The sequence below is a fragment of the Paroedura picta genome, chromosome 6, assembly GCF_049243985.1.
Source record: "Paroedura picta isolate Pp20150507F chromosome 6, Ppicta_v3.0, whole genome shotgun sequence".
Taxonomy (NCBI): domain Eukaryota; kingdom Metazoa; phylum Chordata; class Lepidosauria; order Squamata; family Gekkonidae; genus Paroedura; species Paroedura picta.
In genome coordinates, this window is record NC_135374.1 from 3283572 (window position 1) to 3307939 (window position 24368).

The following is a 24368-nucleotide window of genomic DNA, read 5'->3' on the forward strand; positions in this document are numbered from 1 at the left end:
TTGGGGTCCCCAAACGTTTTTCAGGCAAAGAATGGGTGCTCTAGGAAGCAGAGCCAGCCATAGAGTGGCTGCTGCCGCTTGCTTCAGCCGTACCACGAAGATCCTTGTGCTGTGGTGGCTGCCCAGCCAATCAAATTTCCAGTGGCCCATAGCCCCGCCCACTTTGTAAAAATAATACACTTGATGGGCCCCAGGAAAGGTGATAGCTGATATTTTGGTGCCCAGGGGCATCATGTTGGGGGCCCTTGCATTGTTGTTCTAAGTGGGTCACCGTGTTGATCTGAAGTAGCACAAAAACAATAGAGTCCAAGAGCACCTTTAAGACCAGCAAAGATTGATTCAAGGCGGGAGCTTTGAATAAACCTTTGTTGGTCTTAAAGGTGCTGCTGGAGTCAATTTTTGTTTAAGTTGTTCCGTTTGTCATGTTATAAAATTGTTTCTCTGCTGAAGCCACATGGAGAGCCGTGAATTCACTCTAGAATTGCCCAAGTAGCAGATGAAAAGGCAAGGGTATGCCCCAAGGCTGGGGTTGATTTGCCCCTAATTCACACAGTTAACATGTTGGAAATTTTGTGTGCTGAAATCCAGTGTGATGCAAGGGTCAAAAGGCTTTAATCTGAAGGACCGCAGTTGGAACCTTGATTTACCTCTTGGCTTGCCAAGTATCCTCCTTGGGTAACTACCGTATTTGCCGGCGTATAAGACGACTGGGCGTATAAGACGACCCCCCAACATTTCCACTCAAAATATAGAGTTTGTTACAGTACATTACAGTACTATGGGCCACTATGGGCAGCTATGTCTATCCCAACTGAAGTGTACCCGGCGTATAGGACGACCCCCCCACTTGGAGTATGTTTTTCAGGGGGGGAAAGTAGTCTTATATGCCAGCAAATACTGTAACTTACTTGGCTTCGGTTCTGGAAAACTTGCTTTATATAAAGCAAGAGAGACTAGTCACTCTCGAAGTTGGAGCACTTTAAAATCCATTGTCGCCTCGGTTCTCATGCTCGGGTTCTTCCCCATGTCTCCCACCATGTGGAGGCCCTTCATGGCTTAACCCAGGGTTTTGTGAAACCCTTGGGTTTCTTAAGGGCTGTGGAAGGGTTTCCTGAATGGGTGGAAATTAATTAATTTTTTCATCGATTTTTAAAATTTGAGTAAACATTTATCGGGTGATGTGACCGTATGGGTTCATGTCGAATTCTCTCACAATTATTTTTAACATGAGCTCTGTCCTGAATCCCTGAATCAAGCACTGAGTTTTGTGTGTGTGTGTTTTGGGGGGGCATCATTTTGTGAATTCATCCTGCTCCCAATTCTCTGAATCCCATCCTCTGTACATCAGCTTCCTTGCGTCCTGATGATCTGACTGCCTCCCTAGGTGACGCCAGTCTCCCTCACCTCGAAGCACCTGGAGAGACTGAAGAACAACGTCATGGTCATAGAGGCCTGGAACAAGAGGCCCAGCCCGGGGGGAGACCAGCTGCTGGGGCTGGTGAAGCTTCCTCTGCATCAGTTCTACGTGTCATTCAAGTAAGAAACCCCCTCTTAAATCCCATTGGCTCCCTAAGGGGGGGCTGCAGTGAACTGAGTGGACGGGGGGGGGGTGTTGATCGTTCTGTTGACGCTGAGCCGTTTTCCCAGCAAGGGAGGGTGCTCGACACCACAACCCTCTGCAGAGTTATTCCATTGACTCGTATCTGAAGAAGGGAGGTGTGCAGACAAAAAAATAGACCTTTCTAAAAGCGTTTGGTGGACTCCAGGAAAGGGAACCCTGCTACCCACCGGAGGGCAGGGGTGAGATAACTCTGCTGATGAACCATCTCTCTTGTATGGGGGACTTTATGGCTATTGTTGCTTTATCATTTTACTGTTAACAGCCACAAGTCTTGGAGAGTGACGGTATACAAATTAAATTTGCTGTTGTTAGTTGCGAAGTCGTGTCCGACCCATCGCGACCCCATGGACAATGATCCTCCAGGCCTTCCTGTTCTCTACCATTTCCCGGATGGTCCTCTACCATACAGATCAAATAATAAATAATAAATAAATGTTGAGGGCCCCCGGCCTCTGCAGCATTATATTAAATGCTAAATGACCCTTGCCTAGACAGGGTCAGTCTTAAAATCTTGGTCTTTCAAGCATCCTTTTCCCACAACCCAGAGGGTTCCTCTTGCAGGAGTTCCCCACCGTTTTCTGTCTCAATGTATAGAATTTTCTCTCTGCAAGACACAAGTGTCAGATGAGCATGACTCCCTGACACAGTTCTCTGTCCCTGTCCCTGCCAGAGACCCCAAGATCTCCACCCTGCTGCTTCAGGCTCAGTATCCCGTGGTCGCCGTGGACGGGGCTCTGCCCGTGATCGACGTCTTCAGTGGCAACAAGAATGGGACCTTGAAGGTCCTTCTGGCCATGGGCTCGGCTGACCAGATTGTGGCGCTGCAAAGGCTCAAAAACGAAGAAGGCGCTATGCCACCCAGTATGCAGCGCTCTGCGCATGCTCTGGATCCCCCTGAAACACCTCTCCCAAAGGTATTTTCAGATAACTGTCCGTGGGGTTCTCACTCCCTCCCTTTCCTTTGTGGATCCAGGCTTTTCATTAAGGGCAGTCCCACTTGTCATCTTCCCAGACCAGTCTGGACAAATGAATCCCACGGGTTGTAGATGCTTCAGTGAAGAAGTAACTTCCTTATCGTAAACTCCTGCCCAGGGCCAAGGCGACAACATGTTCCATCCGTTCTAATGTTGCAAGGGTCAAGCTTCCTCTAATCAAAGATCATCAAAACATAAATTTATTATGCAATATACACAGTGGCACAGAATAAAGACATAAAGTCAGAATATCAGACTTCATAGAACGTCAAAATGAGCTTACATGTACCGTAGTAATAATTTCACATGCCAAATTTCACCTGGTGGAATGAGCTCCCGGAAGAGCTGAGGGCCCTGTCGTAGATCTGTAGGTTCCGCAGGGCCTGTGTTCTTCCGCCAGGTTTTTGGTTGAGGCCGGGATAATAAGATCAGGCCTTCCTTCGCCTTTGTGTTACCTGGATCCCCCAGGGCCTATTTCACTGGGATTCCATTTTGTCTCGGGCAGCTGTCCGCAAGAGGAGGAGAGGGGCTCATGGAGCATGTCTTTGAGGTCCACATCGAGAGCGCAAAAGGACTCACTCCCCTCCAGTCCACAGTGTGGGGAGAGGCCGACTGTTACGTCCAGTATCATTTCCCCGTTCAGGAGTCGGAGACCGGCGTGCTGCGTGGGACAGAAGTCTACGAGAGTGGTAGGTTCTGTTTGCAGGAGACCCGTCTGTCACTTGACACCCTCTGTTCCCAAATATTTATTTCCAGTTTCTCAGCTTCTCAGGAGCAAATATTATGAGTTTCTAAATGGGACTGGCTTGTGTTTTAATATTTATTTTTAAAATATAGCTTCAGAGGGCAGTTGTGTGTCACGAACCCTGGGCTGGTCTGCTCAACCATAAGAGACGCCCCTGTGCAGAGCTGATCCAGACACATGTTGTGCTGTCAGTCTTTATTGAAGAGTTCCACAAGGTGAAGCAGGACAAAGCATGGCAAGTTCAGGGAAAGCATTGACAGAGACAAGCATAGGTAGCCCCCTTAGGGGTACATATAGGAGGGCAGTTTAGGCGGGGAAAATGGGTTTACATAGGAACGATGTTTGATTTTAAAAGGCCACAAATCCTAGGAGACATCCAGTCTGCTCTGCCTGTTGTTCTTGGCGGTAAATTTCCAGCACCTACTAGACAGACCAAGGACACGGGTAGATAAGGGAGAGTTCTCACAGGGGGGAGAGGGGGCCTCTCTGGATCATAAAACCTTGTTATTGGATTGGAAAGGGGAAGGTTCAGAAGGAATGTCAGGAACTTCGCTGCAGGGAGGGGGGAGCGATTCTCAGTTAAACCTCTAACTCAACTCTCCTGTCAAAGACAGGAGAACGGATATGACCTTGTGCTGGTCTTCAGTAGAACCACTAGATTCTGTAGAACCTTAGAGACCTCCCTCTCCAGATTTTGGGGGTATCAGCTTTCAAGAATCAAAGCTTTCCTTGTCAGCTATCCTACCGAGCATAGATCATCAGAAGCTTCTACCACAAAAAAAATCTTGTTGGTCTCTAAAGCGCTCCTGGACATGAATCTAGTTGTTTTCAAAAAAATTTAGCCCAGCTAAAATAGTTCAATAAAATTCAATGATCAGATGTTGAGAATATAGAATCATAGAACTATCAAGATGGGAGCGACCATGCAGGCCATCTAGTCCACCCCCTGCTCAGTGCAGGATCAGCCTCAGACATCCAGGAGAAGGATCTGTACACCGCTGCTTGAAGACCCAGTGAGGGGGAGCTCCCCACCTCCTGAGGCAGCCCCTTCCACAGCTGAACTAGACTCCTAGAAGCCTAGAGTGGGAAGGGGCCATGCAGGCCATCTAGTCCCACCCCCTGCTCAGTGCAGGATCAGCCTCAAGCATCCAGGAGAAGGATCTGTCCAGCCGCTGCTTGAAGACGGCCAGTGGGGGGGAGCTCCCCACCCCCTTAGGCAGCCCATCCCACTGCTGAACTAGACTCATAGAACCCTAGAGTGGGAAGGGGCCATGCAGGACATCTAGTCCCACCCCCTGCTCAGTGCAGGATCAGCCTCAGACATGAAGACCCGCCAGTGATGCTGGACTGGAGGGGACCCTCCCTGGTCTGACTCAGCAGGGCTCTTCTGAGGTTCTTATGAAGGCCTTGGCATCTCTGCCTTACTGTTGCCCCTCTAGAGGAACTGGTTATCCCCTCTGTGAGTCAGGATGCTGTACTAGATGGACCCTCACTGCTACTCTGTAACCAGACGCTTGTCTCGTCAACCCTCGTTGCTCATCAGCCCCCTTCCTGCATTCTGATTGTTCGGCTTCATTTCCGCAGGTCTCAGGCTGAAGCCGTTCCGCTCGGCAACCGCTCTCTGCATCCCGGACCCCGTCTTCAATGACGAGCGGCATCACTCGTTGCTGGTCCCTGCAGATGTGCCAGTCCAGAGGCTGCTGCTCAGCGCTTTCTCCACACAGGGCTTGGCCGGAGGAGGAGGGATCCAGTTTGAGATCTGGTGCAGGTACAGGTCATTCTGGTGCAGGCACATAAGAAGAGCCCTGCTGGGTCAGGCCAGGGAGGGTCCCTCCAGTCCGGCCTCCCGTCTCACCCAGGGGCCAGCCAGTTCCTCTGCAGGGCCAGCCACAGGGCAGAGAGGCCGAGGCCTTCCCCTGAGAAGACCCTCAGAAGAGCCCTGCTGGGTCAGGCCAGGGAGGGTCCCTCCAGTCCAGCCCCCCGTCTCACCCAGGGGCCAGCCAGTTCCTCTGCAGGGCCAGCCACAGGGCAGAGGGGCCGAGGCCTTCCCCTGATAAGAGCCTCAGAAGAGCCCTGCTGGGTCAGGCCAGGGAGGGTCCCTCCAGTCCAGCCTCCCGTCTCACCCAGGGGCCAGCCAGCTCCTCTGCAGGGCCAGCCACAGGGCAGAGGGGCCGAGGCCTTCCCCTGATGTTCAGAGACTTATTTCCTCTGAACGTGGAGGTTCCCCTTAGTCACCATGGCTTGTTGCCACCAATGGACCTCTCCTCCACGATGCTGTGTAATCCCCTTTGAAAGCCATCTGTCCCTGTTGCCACCCCTGAGCCTGGCATTGCGAAGATAGCAGCGTAAAGGACACCCTGCTGCCCCTAACCCTCCCCGTGGGCAGCACCAGCTACAGTTTGGGCCACCCAACCCTCAACATTCCAGTTAAACGACAACATCTTCATGCCTCTTCCGTTTCCTCTCTCACAGGTACTACTACCCTAATGTCCGAGACCAGATGATCGCCAGAGGGACCTTGTCTCTGTCACGCCTGTGCGCCATGGTGACCATGCAGCGACGAGACGCACTGGGGATCCAGACCTTCAGCTTGCCCTTAATCCCCAGAACTGAGATCTCAGGGGAACCCCAGTCCTCAGGTAACAGGAGGCTTGGCCTTCTAAACCCAACAACGACAACAACAACAATAAAAGTACAATATAAGAAGGCAAAGTGCAAAAGGATCCACTGCTAGTGAGAACAAAGGCAAAGATCATGCTTTAGACATCATCCATTCACGATCTCTCATGGCAAGATGTAAAAACTTTGCAACTGGTTCAATTATATCAGGGTTCTGGGATGTCAAAAGAAACCGAGTCTTTCGTTCATCCGAATGCAGTTCTCTTTTACACAGCAGTGAGTTAAGAAATTTGGTTCGGATCGAGGAATAAAATGGACAATGGAGGAAAACGTGTGTAATTGATTCTATACAGCAGGGGTAGTCAAACTGCGGCCCTCCAGATGTCCATGGACTACAATTCCCAGAATGCTGGCAGGGGCTTCTGGGAACTGTAGTCCATGGACATCTGGAGGGCCGCAGTTTGACTACCCCTGCTATACAGCATTGTCCACAGGGGCACAACCTAGCTGAATGCGGGATCTGTTGAAAACTCCCATAGGCTTCTAAACCCAAATGGCTCCTCCATTTCATTTGTGTGCTCACAAGTTCTCGTCTCATATTTTTGTTTTTGTTTTTGTTTGGTGTCAAAACCCCAAAACAACTTGTTATGTAGCCTTGATCAGCGTTTGTGGTAAATTCAGATGTCCTAATAGCGGCTGAAAAACACATTCTTTTTCTTTACCCTTTCTCAAGGCTTGCTGGACGTGAGCATCAAGTATCGCTGCTCCCTCAAGGCGGCCGAAGGCGTCCTCGCGACTCAGGTGGTTGTCATTTCCATTCAGATACACCGAGCAGCTGGTTTGCAAGCAGCTGCCAGGTAAGAAGGAGTGAGATGATCCTCCTCCTCCTCCTCATCATCATCAATCTATTTCCCTCCACTCCCTAACCGGCTTGTGGTGGGTCATCCCCATTAAAATCCCCATTAAAACTCCTATTAAAAGACTTCAAAATACCCCCAACGTGGTGGAAAACCCCCACTCTGACCCCCACTACTAGAGGGGTGGAGAGGGAGGTCCAAGATATTCGGAGAGAGGGTTTCTCATCCCGCCGTTCTTGTGATGGAGCCTGCAATGATTTTTGGCGGAGCATATTCTGGTGCTCTAATTAAAAATCACAACAAGAGAAAGAAAAAGAATCTGTCCAATGGCTTAATCAAATAATATTAGAAATAAAAGTGTCTCTGTTATCTCTTTATTATGATTTCTACCTAGATCTCTAGATGATTTTTCCGTCTTCAATTCAATAATTGGAAATGTACAAGAATGTCCATACCTCCAAGGTATGGACATTCTTATACATTTCCAATTATTATTTCTTACGTTGTGTTATGCTAACAAGCATATTTTGTGATTTAGGATTCATTACTGCCACTGATGAAGGATATTGAATTGAAGACAGATAAAGACCATTTTGGCTGGTTCCAGGTGGAAATCATAATAAAGAGAGCCTTACATTTTGAATATTATTTGATTAAGCCTGTGGACAAATTCTTTTTCTTTCTCTTGTTGTGTTATTGGGATCGTCCACTTTCTTCTTGCAACACTAATAAAAAATCACAGCAACATCGTCGCTTAGCATGCAGGGCAAACCGAGATGGTGTCAGCATTAAACAGGGCCTCACCAGGTCACCTGAGGTTATGTAGATAGATTGGGGTGTGGGGGCAGCCAGATTGCTCTGAAGCAGCAGAACAAAGTTTGACTCCAGGGGTACCTTTAAGACCAATCAAGTTTAATTCTGGGTAGAAGCTCTCATGTGCATGCACACTTTTTCAGATAGCAGGTATAACGTCCAGATTTTTGCGTTTTGCATTTTGTAAGAAAGGAACTATCAGTCTGTATGTGTGCAAGTGTCTTCGTAATGTCAATAGAGTTGTATTCCATGTGGCATAATGTGGTGCCTTCCATGAAGTAGCTGTTGTATTAGGAAAGAACTTCAAGGACAGACTGGAAAGGGAAATTGCTGAGATGCACATTATTACAGCACTCAAAGCAATGGAATCTCCAGGACTCAACAGGGATATTGGTTTCTTATTTCAGTACATAGGGTAACCTCATTCGGCTCTTGCATCTGCTTTCCTTACAATTCCCACTTCATTTTATTTCATTTGGGATGATAGGAATGTAATGTTATGTCATGAAGTATGTAGAACCTAACTCTGTGATCTTCGAACAGGAGACTGAACTCAGCACAGCTGAGGGATGCGTTCATGCCACGGTTGGGACTCCCAAATTGAGAACTGCTGATCTGAAGCAACAGAATAAAGTCTGAGTCCAGAGGCACCCTGAAGACTGGATATAAGCTTTCATGTGCATGCCTACTTCATCCACTATTCTTCAGATATCTGAAGAAGTGTGCATGCACATGAGAGCTTAGCCCCAGAATTAAAATTTGTTGGTCTTCGCTTCTGAACTCCCACTTTCCTTTATGGAATGTAGGTCCAGAATGGATGTAAGAGAGAATTTCTTCACTCAGTGCCCAACTGTATGATGGAATTCACTGTCTCCAGATGTGGTGATGCCCCTTTACTCTTCGATGGCTTTAGAGGGGGACGAGGCAAAATCTACGGTACATATAACTAGCAGTTGCTGGGGGCAAGGCCAGATGGAAATCTGTGACCTTCCTGCTCCGTTTGGCCGGTTGCCAGAAGCATCTCATTGGCCATTACAGGAAACAGGAATTTTCAGTCTGACCCAGCAGGGCAGGTCTTGCATTCTTACATTACAGCATAATCACTCCTTCTGCATTCTCTTTGCTAAGGGCCTTGGCCGAGAAGAACCCTTCGCTGCGGTACAGCTCAGACGTCGGAGTAAACGCCTACGTGATTGTGAATCTCCCTTTCCTCCCTGAAGGGGAGAGGCGCAGCACGCGATCCGTGGCACGTACGTTCTGCCCCGAGTTCGAGCACCACACCGAGTTCCCATGCAGTCTCGTGGTCCAGAGAAGCAGTGGTGAAGCGTGTTGCCTGGGGGAGCTCTTGCAGTATTCAGAGGCCGTCTTCTTTGTCTTCCACCAGAACCTGAACTCAGGTATGCAACGTGAAGGCAATTGGCCAAGCTATCAGAGAACTTTAGGGAGACTATGGAAGAGCATTTCCCGGGCCTCTCGGTTGCCACCTGAACACATGAAGCTGCTGTCATATCCATCCTCCTGTTTGGGACTGGAGAGTTGAGCTAGAAGTTTATAGAGTACTAATCCCCCCCTCCCCTGATGGAATTCATGACATTTCTTTGAACCTTCCCCTACCTCCATGGCCAGGCTTTATGGCTCGGAGAGGCCATTTCTCCCCTGCTGTGAGAACTCTCTCTTATCTCCCAGTGTCCTTGGTCTGTTTGTTGGATGCTGGAAATTTACTGCCAGAAAAATATGCAGGACAGACCAGATGTCTCCAGCTATTTGCGCCTTTTTAGATCAATAACCTTTCCCTATGTGAACCCCTCTTCCCACCTAAACTGCCCCCCTATATATACCACTATGGGGACTACCCATCCTTGTCTCTGTCAATGCATCCTGTACTTGCCAATGGGTTTAAACTACAAGTACAACGATATAGGCTAGATATCAGGAAAAAAAATTTCACAGTCAGAGTAGTTCAGCAGTGGAATAGGCTGCCTAAGGAGGTGGTGAGCTCCCCCTCACTGGCAGTCTTCAAGCAAAGGCTGGATACACACTTTTCTTGGATGCTTTAGGATGTTTAGGGCTGATCCTGCGTTGAGCAGGGGGTTGGACTAGATGGCCTCTATAGCCCCTTCCAACTCTATGATTCTATGATTCTAGTTCAGCAGTGGAATAGGCTGCCTAAGGAAGTGGTGAGCTCCCCCTCACTGGCAGTCTTCAAGCAAAGGTTGGATACACACTTTTCTTGGATGCTTTAGGATGCTCTGGGCTGATCCTGCGTTGAGCAGGGGGTTGGACTAGATGGCCTGTATGGCTCCTTCCAACTCTATGATTCTATGATAATTATCTGTAAAGTTAAAACAGCCGGTACTGTTCTACACCTAGTTTAAACCCATGACTGCGGGTCCTTCTGCCTTTCTGATACATTCCCAGGTGATGAATCTGGATTCTTTGTATTCCCATTATTTATGCAAAGATTTTCTTCTTGGTCTTTATAGCTCCTGGGACATCACAATCCCTGGCTTCAAGAGATTACCTCCTGGGAACTGTCAAAGTGCCAACCAGAGAGCTGTTAATGAGACGATCAGGTAGAGATCTCATCATATATAAGATCGGGTCCTTCCCTGATCCCAACAAGATCGGGTCCTCCCCCATGTTTGTACAATCTGGACCCCCGGGAGGGGGCCTACCATCGCCCCCAGACTTACATCAGATGGACACAGCCGTGAATAGAAGAAATGGAGGAATAGGAGTTCAGGATTATCTGACTGCCGTCTTTCTGGGTTAATGTTTGTTTTTCTGTTTTATCTTGTTTTTATCTTGTATTTATGGGGTTATATTTTTAATATATGAGCCTCTTGTGGCGCAGGGTAAGGCAGCTGACATGCTGTCTGAAGCTCTGCCCATGAGGCTGGGAGTTCAATCCCAGCAGCCGGCTCAAAGTTGACTCAGCCTTCCATCCTTCCGAGGTCGGTAAAATGGGGACCCAGCTTGCTGGGGGGTAAACGGTCATGACTGGGGAAGGCACTGGCAAACCACCCCATATTGAGTCTGCCATGAAAACGCTGGAGGGCGTCACCCCAAGGGTCAGACATGACCTGGTGCTTGCACAGGGGAGACCTTTACCTTATTTTTAATATTGTAAGCTGCCGTGAGCCAGCTTGTCTTGGAACAGTGCGATAAAAATATAATGATGATGATGATGTTATCCGTTCAGTCGTGTCCGACCCTCAGCAATTCTGTAGAAAAGTTTTCTCCATGCGTCTCTGTCAAAATGTAATAAATAATATTGAGGTGGCTGGATGGAGTCACTGAAGCAGTTGGTGCAAACTTAAATGGACTCCGGGGAATGGTAGAGGACAGGAAGGCCTGGAGGATCATTGTCCATGGGGCCGCGATGGGTCGGACCCGACTTCGTACCTAACAACGACAACAAAATAATATCGCTTTGTCAGCTAGATTAAACTGAGCATAAAATTGCTTTGCGTTAGATTGATGGCAGGGATTCCCCAACATGGCACCTGTGGGTGCCACCGTACCCGCCAACCCCTTTCCCAGCACCCACCAAATGTTTTCAGGAAGTGGGTGGGGCTGTGCAGGCCTTTTGTCCAGCAAGGTTTCTGATTGGCTATTAGAGATTTGATTGGCTGTGCAGATTTTTCAAGACGTTGCTGTGGCAGCAGTGGTTTGTCAGAATTCCAAAGGTTGAATGTATGAATTTCCAGTTTATTGTTGAACTTTACACAGGAGCTTCTTGTTGTTTATATCTAGAACCCTGCCCCCTCTTAATTGTATGGAATTCCAAAGGTGCTTGTAAGCTCAGGAAGGTTCGGGACCCTGATTAAGGGAACGCCCAGTTAATGAGGAGAGGAGGCTTCTCTGAGATCCAGCGTGGTGTCATGACTAAGAGCAGCACTTCCTTACCTGGCGAGCTGGGTTTGATTCCCCGCTCCTCCTCCACATGCAGCCAGCTGGGTGACCTTAGGCCAGTCACATTCCTGTGAGAGCTGTCCTCACAGAGCAGTTCTCTCAGAGTTCTCTCAGCCCCATCTATCTAACAGGGGATCTATGTGGGGAGGGGAAGGCGATTGTAAGCCGCTTTGGGACTCCTTCGGGCATTGAAAAGCAGGATATAAACACAAAATCCTCTTCTCTACCAATCCTCTCTTTTTGTGCCCTGTTCAAGGCATCAGAGGCTGGTACCCGGTAACCCTCCCGGAGGAACTGGTCCCTTCTCATTGTGCCGGCGTCACTCAAACCATCGTCGGAGGCCTGGAGCTTTCTGTGAGCTTTGCTCGCCCCGGGGACCGAGAACGCGTTCTGGATGCTGCTGCCCTCTTAGGCTGGAACCAGGAGGAAACCCTTGAGGACAGCCTGCAGGACGGCAGTGACTCTCCTCTTCCCCCAGACCCTGCCAGGGTGACCGTCTCCATCCCCAGACTGTGGCTGCCGGCACACTGCCTGTTCCTCGCAGGGCAGACGCAGGTCAGCCGAAGCACCTATTGCTACCTTCGCTATAAGCTGTACGACCAGGAGGCCACGTGGACGTCTCTCCGGCGGCCAAGGTTGGCTGAAGACAAGGAACACGCAGTTTTGACCTTTAAGAGCAGCCAAGTCGACCTGTTGAGGAGTCCAGCGCTCTCGTGGTACTTCAGAGAGGAGAGGTTGGAGTTCCAGGTGTGGCGCGCTTACGGGAACGAGAGGCACGCGGACAGACCGCTGGACACAGATCGCCTGATTGGGTCGGCCTACGTGGACCTCACAGCGCTCAGCAGGGATTCAGGAAGCACAAGAACAGTCAGTGGTACGTTCCTTAGCAGCAGGGGCCATGGGGTCTGGTCCTGCGGTTTCTTCCCAGCTTGCCTCATATTTTGACCCCAGCATCTGGCATAGAACCAAACAGTATTCTGTGCACCCATCAGGCATAAGAATCTAAAATGAGCCCTGCTGGGTCAGACTAGGGAGGGCCCATCCAGTCCAGCATCCCACAAGCAATGAAATCCAGCAGATCTGGGTGTAACAAACTCCATGCCAAAAACTAAATTTGCAGCTCAAGAGGAAGGAAAGGTCTTAGGAATAGAGCAGATCACCCAGTGGCCCCCGCAGTTTGCAAGCAGAAGGCTCCAGCTTCAGTAGGTTAGGAAAACTTTTTCCAGTGGAAAGCAAAAGGAGGTAGGTGGGATGAAATCCTGGAAACTGGGTCGGTAGGTAGACAGAAATGACTGTATATTTCCCTGCTGTGTGTCCACTGGATAAGATTTCTGCCACTGGAAATATCCAAATTGGTCAACTCAAGGATCAGATTTGTTCTGAACAAAATACAGCAATATGTTTTCATGCCCAGCTAGGGAGGTGGGAGGGCTGGCTCTGTGGAAGAGCTTCTAATTTGCCTGCAGAAGGTCCCAGGATCAATCCCTCACATCTTCACTTTAACAAAAGGATCAGGCCGTAGGTGATGGGAAAGACCCCGCCTGGGACCCAGGAGAGCTGCCGCCAGTCTGAGTAGATAATAGTGACCTTGATGGAACAAGGGTCTGATTCCGCAGAGCAAAAATAGAGTCCAATAGCACCTTTAAGACCAACCAAGATTTATTCAAGGCCGGAGCGTTCGAGTGCAAGCACTCTGTGCAGGCACTCAAAAGCTCCCACCTTGAATGAATCTTGGTTGGTCTTGAAGGTGCTATTGGACTCTATTTTTGTTCGGCGGAACCAGACCAACACGGCGACCCACTTGAATGATTCCGCAGAAGGCAGCTTCATGTGCACGCTGCGGTCCAGATCCCCATAGAGAGGGATTTCCTGAAACCAGACTTGACTGTTTATGTATATGAAACACTGGTTCTTTCTCAGAGGTACCATGTGGTGCTCTGCTGTTTGGTTGTCGCAGGTGTCTACCCGTTGTTCCGCCGCAATGCTTCCAACCTGGCGGGAGCCGCCGTGCGGATTCACATCGCGCTTGCGTCCGCCACCCCCCGCAGCCTCGAGCCCCCCGAACACGGTGACAGCAGCGGCAGCAGCGAGTGTGAAGGAGGAGGGAAGGGGCCCGTGACCAGCCGTCAAGACTTGGAATCTCAGAGCCACAAGCCGGAAGGCTCAGATGCGGGGACCCCCGTCGAGAAATCCCCCGAGGAGCCTCCTGTCGCAATGGATCCCCTGAAGACGTTTGCTGTTAGCGTTCTCGTGGAAAGAGCCATGCACTTGAGCCTGAAAGGTGAGCCAAGCCCAACATGCTCGGGTGCAGAAGGAGGTGTGCGAGTGTTATGTGCCACCATGTACTTTGAATTAACAGCCTTGCTCAGGTCTTGCAAGCAGAGGGCTGTGAGTTGCTTGATAGAGTCCATCGATCTCTGGTTGGGCCTTCCTCTTTTCCTGCTGCCTTCCGCTTTTCCTAGCATTATTTATTTACTTATTATTAGGTTTATATCCCGCTGCTTTCCGAAGGGTTCCAACATAAACCCTCCCCCCCCTCCCCCCAAAAAAAGACCCATATAAAACCCATTATACCCAGGGCTCTAAAACCCCCTACAACCAGGAGGGGGGGGTGTAGATGTAATACAGCAGAGCCTGTGAAGGGGCCATAATATTCCTAGCACTGGGACTGGCCACAACCAAAGACCTGGTGGAAGAGCTCCGTTTTGCGGGCCCTGCAGAACTGTGACTGCTCCATCAGGGCTCTCAGCTCTCCCGGGAGCTCACTCCACCAGGTTGGGGCCAAGACCAAAAAGGCCCTGGTCGAGGTCAGGCGTGCTTCTTTATGGCCAGGGACCTCCAAGAGTTTCATGCCTGCAGAGCAAAGTGGGCGAGGCTGGGACTCCCCCTCCCCAAAAATCTCCTGTCCGCCAGCACAGCCGCCTGAGTGGGAGGTTCGGAGGGGGTGCAGCGCGGTCAAGGCTGGGTCTGTTCCCACCCAGCCCCCCAAATTCCCGTCTGCCAGCACATTCACCCAAGTAGGAGGCTTGAAGGCAGCATGGGCAAGGCCAGGGCTGTGCACCCCCAAACCCCTGCCCCCCTTGGAGGCAGGCAAGGGCTCTGCTGATCCTCGCAGCCACCGGAGCGCAAGGCTTGGGCGAGGCCTCACGTAACGGGTCCCCCTCCCTCCCAGTCCTTTGATTATTTCTGCCCTCTAGATGTCACTAGAGAGCTGCAGAGGGGTGTCCTTTGAGGCCTGCTGGTTCTTCCCCCATCATCTGTGGAAGGGTCGGCCAACAAGGGCATCTCCTCCCGCCTGCCCTGAACTGCTCTCTGTGGATTGTTTTCTGGCTTTCTCTTTGGCACAGTCTGAAGCTTTTTCTAGCTCCAGGAGCCTTCTTCCAACTTCCAACAGATGGAAACGGCAAACTTTGCCAGACAGATTGGCAGGATGCAGACCCCAACACGGGCAAACTAGGAACCAGCAGCCATGCTGAGTTTGCCCTTCTGGGGCACGTGAAAATATTTGCAAAACACTCCCCCACACAGAACCGTTCATTGTTTCAATCATTTCTTGTGCTTTTGACAGCCAGTGATCACCTGACCTACTCCTGCTCCTTACAAATTATTATTGTTGTTGTTGTTGTTGTTATTATTACCCTCCACTCCCCAATGGCTCATGCTGGGTTACAAAATTCTGAATCAAATCCCCAAGAAAAATCCCATTAAAACCCCAGACATAAAACACACAGCTCCATAATCACAAATCAAGGAAAGATACGATGGAAAAACTATTGAAACCACAATCATTACCCCACACACACACAAACACAGTAGAAATCGCTTAGACGGAGGAAGGGAGAGGGGGGCAGAGGGAACCCGCGAGCCGCCAATCACACCACTCTATCCTGGGGGGGGGGGCATACAGATCTTCCTTGCCGCGCCGGCCTCAACCATAGACCTGGTGGAAGAGCTCCCTTTTGCAGGCCCTGCGGACTCTGCTTAACTTCTGAGATGTCAAGCTATTTATTTAGTTTAGGAATTGCTTTATTTTTACAAATCAGTTAATTTTTAGTTTCTAATTCCCGGTTACAGATATTTCTTTCAGATGTTTTCAATTGAGAGGTTTCTCTGCTGTGTTTATCCCCAAACACCTTTGATTTAGTAGTCCACTTCCTTCTGAGGTTACTAGGGCTCTGCTTCATATACCACACACACACCTGAGGAAATACATCTCTGATTTCCCCACACCAACGAAGCAGGGCTCCACCTTCTTTGCCTTAGAAGGTTCCACCTTTGGCCTAATTTGGGAGCAAACACCTGGCTGCTCAAATTCTTCCTGCCAAATGACTGCTGGAGCAGACCCAACACTGTGTGCGTTAGCTCTTGAATCGAGATCTGTGTCTTTTACTAGAGAATCTCCTCAGAGGAGCCAGCTTGTTGTGGTGGTAGGACTTTTAATCTGGAGAGCTGGGTTTGATTCCCCACTCCTCCACGTGCAGCCAGCTGGGTGACCTTGGGCTTGCCATGGCACTGATCTGTTCTGACTGAGCAGTGATATCAGGGCTCTCTCAGCCTCACCCACCTCACAGGGTGTCTGTTGTGGGGAGAGGAAAGGGAAGGCAAATATAAGCCGCTTTGAGACTCCTTCGGGTAGAGAAAAGCGGCATATAAGAACCAACTCTTCTTCTTCTTCAGTAATCTCAGGGCTCTCTCAGCCTCCCCTCCCTCACAGGGTGTCTGTTGTGGGGAGAGGAAGGGAAGGCGATTGGAAGCCACTTTGAGACTCCTTCATGTAGAGAAAAGTGGCATCTAAGAACCAACTCTTCTACTTCTATATCAGCTAAGGATCTGAACCGGATCTCTCTCTGACAAGTCTCAGATTAAAATAATAATTATGATTCTAATAATAATAATTATTATTATTATAACTGTCTTCCCTCCAGCCCACAGGCAGTCTAACAACTCCCACTCACCTGTGGCTAGCCAATGGCAGGGCTCAGAGCCTGTGGCTTTTATCTGCCTATTGAGCAGGTTTAATTCCACAGCCCTCAGAACCTCCTTTTGCAAGGGCTGTCTGTCCCACCCGTCTCTGCCTAGCAGCCCTGGACATCCTTGGGGGCCTCCCAACCACCTACTAGCCAGGGCCACCCCTGTGTAGCTTCTAAAACCTGATGAGATCGGCCTAGGCTGGGCCATCCAGGTGAGGGCAGGTGGTTTGCCATGGCCTGCCTCTGCGTATCAACCTTGCACTCCCATCCAAATGCAGACCAGGGCTGACCCTGCTTACCTTCCAACACGATCTAACACGATCAGGCTCACCTGGGCTATCCAGGTAGTGGAGATTCTGTTTTAGATTTTTGCTAAAAGACCACAGAAATTCAAGAGCTCTCAGCAGAGTGAGACCGGCAGGAAGTCTGCCGGTCAGGACCAACAGCTCCCAGGAAGTCCCTCCCTCCAAGCACTCTTTCGCTCTGACCTTGATTCTGGCAGTGCTGCGCCCCGGTTCACCTCCTCCCCCGGAAGCAGCCGTGGGAATTAACGTTCCTCATTGTTTCCTCTTAGCAGCAGCGGCACTTCCCCAGGCTTGACCTTGCAGCTGGGCATGAAGGCGCCCCATTGAGTCGGCTGGAACAGCGGGCAAACTAGGTCACGCTCCTTAACTTATTAGCTAATCTGTGTTCCAGCAGAGTTCTTCCCTTGTTTTTGAAACAAACAAAATATAGTCCTGCTCCAGCCTGGCATGACCTTGGAGTCCCTTATAAGCACCAGTGTGTGGGTGTGTGTGTGTGTGTATGTGTGTGTGGGAGAATTGCAGAGTATCACACACACACAAACACACTCATTGCGGAGCAGACTGCCTCTCTCGGCATGCGCAGTCCAGCGTGGTTGAGCAGAGGCAAGCAATGGCAACTGAGCCTATGGAATTTTCAAGGCAAGAGACTTCCAGAGGTGGCTTGCCATTGCCTGGCTCTGCTCAACCACCCTGGGCTGCCCGGGTGGTCTCCCATCCAAGGACCTACAAGGGCCGACCCCGCTTGGCTCCCGAGATGTGACAAGATCGGGCTAGCCTGGGCCATTCAAATCAAGGCAAAAGACAAACAGAGATGGGACAAGAGTCATTGCTGAAATTAATATAGAACAGTTTCCGTTCTTAAGAGGAGGAGGAGGCTCTAAAGCAGGGATTCCCAACCAGGGGTCAACGAACACCCGGGGGTCTGCAGGAGCTCCAGGGGGGGGGTCCGTGGTCTTTCTCCTCCTGACTCAGTGGGCTCAGCCACAAGCCAGGGAACCATTGCTCCCCCTCTGCCCCTCCCGAGCAAGAGTGAGTTCTCTCGTGGTTTCTGTGCCTCGGAGGGGATGGAGCCCGCATACTGACCCTGCCTTAAACCGCCTCCTGTCTCTCCACCCAGTCCACCTCGATCCCGACTGGAGGGCAGGATGCTGTTCCCATTGGCTGCAGAGGAGAGGACAAGCAGTAATGCGTTTAAACTTCAAGTACAACGATATAGGCTAGATATCAGGAAAAAATGTTCACAGTCAGAGTAGTTCAGCAGTGGAATAGGCTGCCTAAGGAGGTGGTGAGCTCCCCCTCACTGGCAGTCTTCAAGCAAAGGTTGGATGCACACTTTTCTTGGATGCTTTAGGATGCTTAGGGCTGATCCTGCGTTGAGCAGGGGGTTGGACTAGATGGCCTCTATGGCCCCTTCCCACTCTATGATTCTATGTTAACCATGGTGGTGATATCACCTGCAATAACACGTCACTTCCAGGGGGCGCGGCAGGGAGGCAAGGCCAGGTAACCTCACTTCCAGGGCTCCTCCAAGACGGAACATTTATTTCAGGGGCGCCTCTGCTGCTCTGAACTGTGCTACAATCACGCAGCACACGGGCCAAACCCTCGTTGGATTGACTCTGTTTCAGGAAGCCCCCTCACCGAGCGCGGAGTGACGGCTCCCAGCAGCTGCGTATCGTTTGTGACCGCCGACCCAGACAGCCCTGTGACCACCGAAATAGTGGACCAAACAGACTCACCCGTTTGGGATTTTCAGCGCCAGAGCAGGTAGGGGGTGTGGCCCTTTCTAGCGCAATACTTTCAGAGCCAGTTTCCTGTGATAGACCTCTTCAGTGGAAGAGCTGCTCTGCTCTGGTCAGTGGGGAGGGCCTGTTGTTGTACTCACGTGAAGTATTGTAGCTTTACCTGAAGGTGCAGTAGTTCAGAGCTCGGCATGACCTGAGACCAGTCCTTCTAGTAACCTCAGGGTTACTCCAGAGCCCCGGAGGGGTTACTCCAGTTGAGGGGGATTTAATCCTTTTAAAATATATATTAGGGGGCGGGATTACTAACCCAGGGTGGAGTCAGGAGGGCACAGTGGCTTACTGCTCATGTCTTGTCTGCGGTGGCCTTGTTGAATCCACACACGGTGGAAAAGGAATGGGAGGGAAGAGCTGAATCTGCTGCACTCCCCCTCCCCACTGGCTCCTCCCATTCCCTCCTCTCCAGAATGTCTTCTCAAAGCCTCTCCGGCAGAAGGCTGCTGCAAGCAAAGGGATTCAGAAATCCCACCAAGCTGGCAGAGGTTACTTGCCATGCCTGGATTGAGCAGAGATAATCCAGCAGTTTGTCCCCTATTGTTATGGGGCTTTTTCACTCCAACTCTGCACTTAGAGTGCTATCAACCAAGGCACCGAGTGGAACACACCTACCCAACAACCTCAGCTAGGCAGTACCTCTTTTCCCCATTATATCCACCACAAGTCTGTTCCCCCCCCCCCCAAGTTTCTTTTTAGGTGTAGCCTCCAGGTAGGGCCAGGAGATCTCCCACTGTCCCAACTGATCTCCAGACGACAGATCAGTTTTCCTGGAGGAAAGAGCTGCTTTGAAGGATGGATTCTGTGGGCTTGGATCCTGCTGAGGTTCCTCCCTAAACCCCATCCTCTCTGGTCTCCATCCCCAACAAGTAGTTGTGGGGTTCCTGCATAGTGCAGGGGGTTGGACTAGATGACCCTGGAATGCCCCTGTCAACTCTATGGTTCTATGATCTCCTGGTATATCTCAGCCCAGAGCTGGCAACCAACTCTTCACACACCCAAGTCCTCTGGGGGTTATGCAGCCATTTCCAGACTGCCTTCTCTTGCGCCCAGAGCCAGCTTTGCTTCTCACAGGCTGTCCATGGCTGGGATTTCGGCAGTTGTCCTGGCATCATCAGCCTCTCTCTTGTTTTGCTTTTGCTTCCCCTCAGGCTCTCCAGCGAACTTCTCCTGGATCCCCAGCAGACCCTCGTCTTCAAAGTGTGGCACAAAGCAGGTATTCTCTACACGTGGTGCTTAATAACTGCCAGCCACTGGCAGACCCAGTGTGGATTTTCTTTTCGTAATGAACATTTCACCTTGGCTGCTCTTCTGCCTTCTGTTTGGTGCTCATTCTCATTCTGTATTCTAAATGCTGCAGTTTGTTGTTTTCAATTGCTTTTAATGGTCAAGGACCTCAGATAAGCCCTACTGGATCAGACCAGTGAGGGTCCATCTAGTCCAGCCTCCCATCTCACACAGGGGCCAGCCAGTTCCTCTGCAGGGCCAGCCACAGGGCAGAGAGGCTGAGGCCTTCCCCTGAGAAGACCCTCAGAAGAGCCCTGCTGGGTCAGGCCAGGGAGGGTCCCTCCAGTCCAGCCTCCCGTCTCACCCAGGGGCCAGCCAGTTCCTCTGCAGGGCCAGCCACAGGGCAGAGAGGCCGAGGTCTTCCCCTGAGAAGACCCTCAGAAGAGCCCTGCTGGGTCTGACCAGGGAGGGTCCCTCCAGTCCAGCCTCCTGTCTCACCCAGGGGCCATCCAGTTCCTCTGCAGGGCCAGCCACAGGGCAGAGAGGCCGAGGCCTTCCCCTGAGAAGACCCTCAGAAGAGCCCTGCTGGGTCAGGCCAGGGAGGGTCCCTCCAGTCCAGCCTCCCGTCTCACCCAGGGGCCACCCAGTTCCTCTGCAGGGCCAGCCACAGGGCAGAGAGGCCGAGGCCTTCCCCTGAGAAGACCCTCAGAAGAGCCCTGCTGGGTCAGGCCAGGGAGGGTCCCTCCAGTCCAGCCTCCCGTCTCACCCAGGGGCCAGCCAGTTCCTCTGCAGGGCCAGCCACAGGGCAGAGAGGCCGAGGCCTTCCCCTGAGAAGACCCTCAGAAGAGCCCTGCTGGGTCAGGCCAGGGAGGGTCCCTCCAGTCCAGCCTCCCGTCTCACCCAGGGGCCACCCAGTTCCTCTGCAGGGCCAGCCACAGGGCAGAGAGGCCGAGGCCTTCCCCTGAGAAGACCCTCAGAAGAGCCCTGCTGGGTCAGGCCAGGGAGGGTCCCTCCAGTCCAGCCTCCCGTCTCACCCAGGGGCCACCCAGTTCCTCTGCAGGGCCAGCCACAGGGCAGAGAGGCCGAGGCCTTCCCCTGAGAAGACCCTCAGAAGAGCCCTGCTGGGTCAGGCCAGGGAGGGTCCCTCCAGTCCAGCCTCCCGTCTCACCCAGGGGCCAGCCAGTTCCTCTGCAGGGCCAGCCACAGGGCAGAGAGGCCGAGGCCTTCCCCTGAGAAGACCCTCAGAAGAGCCCTGCTGGGTCAGGCCAGGGAGGGTCCCTCCAGTCCAGCCTCCCGTCTCACCCAGGGGCCAGCCAGTTCCTCTGCAGGGCCAGCCACAGGGCAGAGAGGCCGAGGCCTTCCCCTGATGTTTCCTCCTGGCTCAGGAACAGTGCAAGGATCTTTTCTCAAGGCTGTGCTCACTTCCGCAGCACATGTACTAAATACCACTGAAGGTAAGCTGTGGCAGCCATTTTGTGTCTATCTCCGCCTACTTTGGTAGCCATTTTGAGGCTTCGCCCACCACATTGTTTCAGCATTCCACACACCGGTTCAAAAAGATTGGGGACCTCCAGCTTAGATCATGGCCATTTGATGTCGTCTGCCCTCTTTCAGAGGGGCTGGTGGCCCAGGGCTGAATACCAGACACTTAGAGCAAGTGCTCAAGATTTTTGTCCTGTGATCATTTACACGAGTGTCAGTTTTAACCCCCATTTCCTAGCTGACATGCGGTTTGTGTTCTGTTTTCTCCGCAGACGTTGAACGAGTGATCGGCTTTGCCTCAGTCGACCTCTCCCCGCTCCTCTCGGGCTTCCAGCTAGTCTGCGGCTGGTACAACATCACGGATTTCAGCGGGCAGTGCCAAGGGCAGATCAAAGTAGCCGTTTCTCCCCTTGAAAGCATCGTCCATCTCAAAGAAGAAAGGCAGGCGAGGAGCAGGTCAAAGGCCCCGGGTTCAGCTGTACGTGTCTTTCCCCGTTTTCTTGACTTGGTTTCTGACCTCTTGTCCGATAAGGTGACTGTCAAAATCCTATATCAGAAGGTCAAATTCTTCTTCCATCTACCTGAATATCCCATAATGTATTTTTGTGAGCCAGCTTGGAGTCGTGGTTAAGAGCTCCGGCTTCTAATCCAACAAGCTGGGTTTCATTCCCCACTCCTCCTCCACATGCAGCTTGCTGGATGATAGGCTAGTCACAGTCCTGTTGGAGCTGTTCTCACAGAGCAGTTTCTTTCAGAGCTCTCTCAGTCCCACCTACCTCATAGGGTGTCTGTTGTGGGGAGAGGAAAGGGAAGGCGACTGGAAGCCGCTTCGAGACTCCTTCGGGAAGTGAAAAGCGGGGTATAAAAACCTTCTTCTTCTGGGGGAGTTGCACATGTTAGGAGATCATATTTATTGAGTATGAACGTGAGAAGCTCCCTTATACTGCATCAGTTAATTTACATCAGCCCACAATTGCTATTGGCTCAGGCAGATGTGTTTCCCAGGCCTTTTTCTAAACTGTGGCTGGCCCTGCACGAGCTACACCCCCTCAGTATTATGTTAAGGGTTATTGCTCAGTGGAAGAGCCTCCCTTTGGCCTGCAGAGCGTCCCAGGATCAGGCAGTAGGGGATGTGAAAGACCTTTGCCTGAGACCCTGGAGAAGAGCCATATCTCAGCAGTACAGCCTCTAGTTGGCATGCAGAAGGACGCAGGTTCAATCCCCAGCGTCGCCAGTTAAGAGGTTCAGGTAGGAGGCGAGGCAACAGACCTGTGCCAGAGGCTTTGGAGAAGAGCAGACAGTAGATGATCCGAAAGACCTTTCTTTGCCTGCGGCCCTGGAGAGCTGCTGCCAGTCTGAGTCGATAATACCGACCTTGGGGGAACAAGGGTCTGTGTCTACTCAGCCAGCAGCAGCTCTCGAAGGCCTCCAGGAAGGGCTCCTACCTCACCTGCTATCGAATCCTTTTAACTGGAGATGCCAGAGACCGAACCTGAGGCCTGCCTGGCAGCCAAGCAGCCACTCTGCCACTGAGCCACATCCCCGCCTCCTCTGGGCCCTGACAGCCGTCCCACAAGGTCACCTTCTGGCTTCGGCCTCTGCTTACGTGGTGCTCACGGCAGGTAGAGCTCTCCGCTCAGAAAGGCCTCCTTATGCTTCCTCTGTTGCAGATCCCAGCAACGATCCCCTTCGCGTTCCAGGCGAGGGACTTGTGCACAGCGTTGCCCCCCTTTTCGGCAAGAGGCGCAGAAGAACTCTTTCACCCTCGGTCAAAGGGCACGGAGGCCAGCAGTCGTGAGAGGTAGGGGAGAAACGGGAGACATTTGGGCTTTCTGAACAACGGCAGGGGGGAGAGAGAGGCTTTGGCACAATAATTGTCACCCCTTTTCTGCAAAACATTTCTCAATCAGGGTATCTTCTTTGACGGGGCTTTCAAATTTCCCCATTGTATTGCAAATAGCAGGATTCTCCTTTCATACCATCCACTGCTGCATTCATTGCTAGTGCGAGTACTGTGGAGACATAGAGCTGGAAGGAACCTCACGGGCCAGCTAGTCCAACCCCCTGCACAATACGGGAAATTCACATCTATCTCCCCACTCCCCCATAATAAATAAATAAAATAAATGATTATTTCCATGGGAACAATGATCGTGCAGATATAGAGAAAGCAAACGGTACCAGGAAGAAAAGAATGGCAGATAAGAGAATACAGCAAATGATGATAATAGGAAAAACTCTCACTAATTAATACACACGGGGAAGAAATGGCCACAAATCAATTTTAGCAGGAAAACAGTCTCTGTTCATTCAGTATTGGAATAAGTACAATTTGTTAGGTGGAATGAAAGAAGGAGAATTAGAGTACATTTAAGAAGCCCAGGAATTGTCTACCGAAGAAGAAATAGCAATGATTATTTATATATATTTGTGGTGGTTTGCCATTTTGTTCTCTGTTTGTAGTTTGCAATTAAGACAAAAGCACAAAGGAACTAGCTGGATTGTGGAGCCCAGTAGCTCCTTGTTGGGCTCTGCCAACAAGATTTTTGGGGTATGAAGTTTTGAGAGTCAGTATAGGATGGGGGAGACTTGTCTTGGCAGTAGCATGTTAAAAAAGGATCTAGGAGTCTTAGCAGACCACACATTGAACATGAGTCTGCAGTGTGACTCGGTGGCTAAAAAGGCAAATGGGATTTTGGGCTGTATCAAACGGGAGGTGATAGTGCCGCTTTACTCTGCTTTGGTTCGGCCTCACTTGGAGTCCTGTGTTCAGTTTTGGGCATACCAGTGGAAGAGGGATGTTGACAAACTGGAATGTGTCCAGAGGAGGGCAACAAAGATGGGGAGGGGTTTGGAGACCAAGACGTAGGAGGAAAGGTTGGGGGAGCTTGGTCTGTTAAGCCTGGAGAGGAGACGACTGAGAGGGGATCTGAGAACCATCTTCAAATACTTGAAGGGCTGTCATATAGAAGATGGAGCAGAGGCTATCTGGCAGAAATGCTGATTCTGTGAACTTAGGCAGATGGTGAGTGAGTGGGCAGAAG

At 51.1% G+C, this 24368-nt stretch overlaps 1 protein-coding gene across 2 annotated transcripts in view; it reads left to right on the forward strand.

The window, feature by feature from the left end:
* Positions 1-24368, forward strand: part of C2CD3 (C2 domain containing 3 centriole elongation regulator) — a 63195-nt gene that overhangs the window by 24304 nt on the left and 14523 nt on the right. For both annotated transcript variants that reach the window (XM_077341192.1, XM_077341193.1), the window contains exons 15-28: positions 1385-1536; positions 2292-2535; positions 3101-3284; positions 4925-5108; positions 5813-5979; positions 6693-6816; positions 8758-9026; positions 10113-10202; positions 11801-12418; positions 13502-13825; positions 18448-18586; positions 19767-19831; positions 21597-21802; positions 22995-23125. In XM_077341192.1, coding sequence (XP_077197307.1) covers positions 1385-1536; positions 2292-2535; positions 3101-3284; positions 4925-5108; positions 5813-5979; positions 6693-6816; positions 8758-9026; positions 10113-10202; positions 11801-12418; positions 13502-13825; positions 18448-18586; positions 19767-19831; positions 21597-21802; positions 22995-23125 — 2897 coding nt within the window. The remainder of the gene's footprint in view (positions 1-1384; positions 1537-2291; positions 2536-3100; positions 3285-4924; positions 5109-5812; positions 5980-6692; positions 6817-8757; positions 9027-10112; positions 10203-11800; positions 12419-13501; positions 13826-18447; positions 18587-19766; positions 19832-21596; positions 21803-22994; positions 23126-24368) is intronic.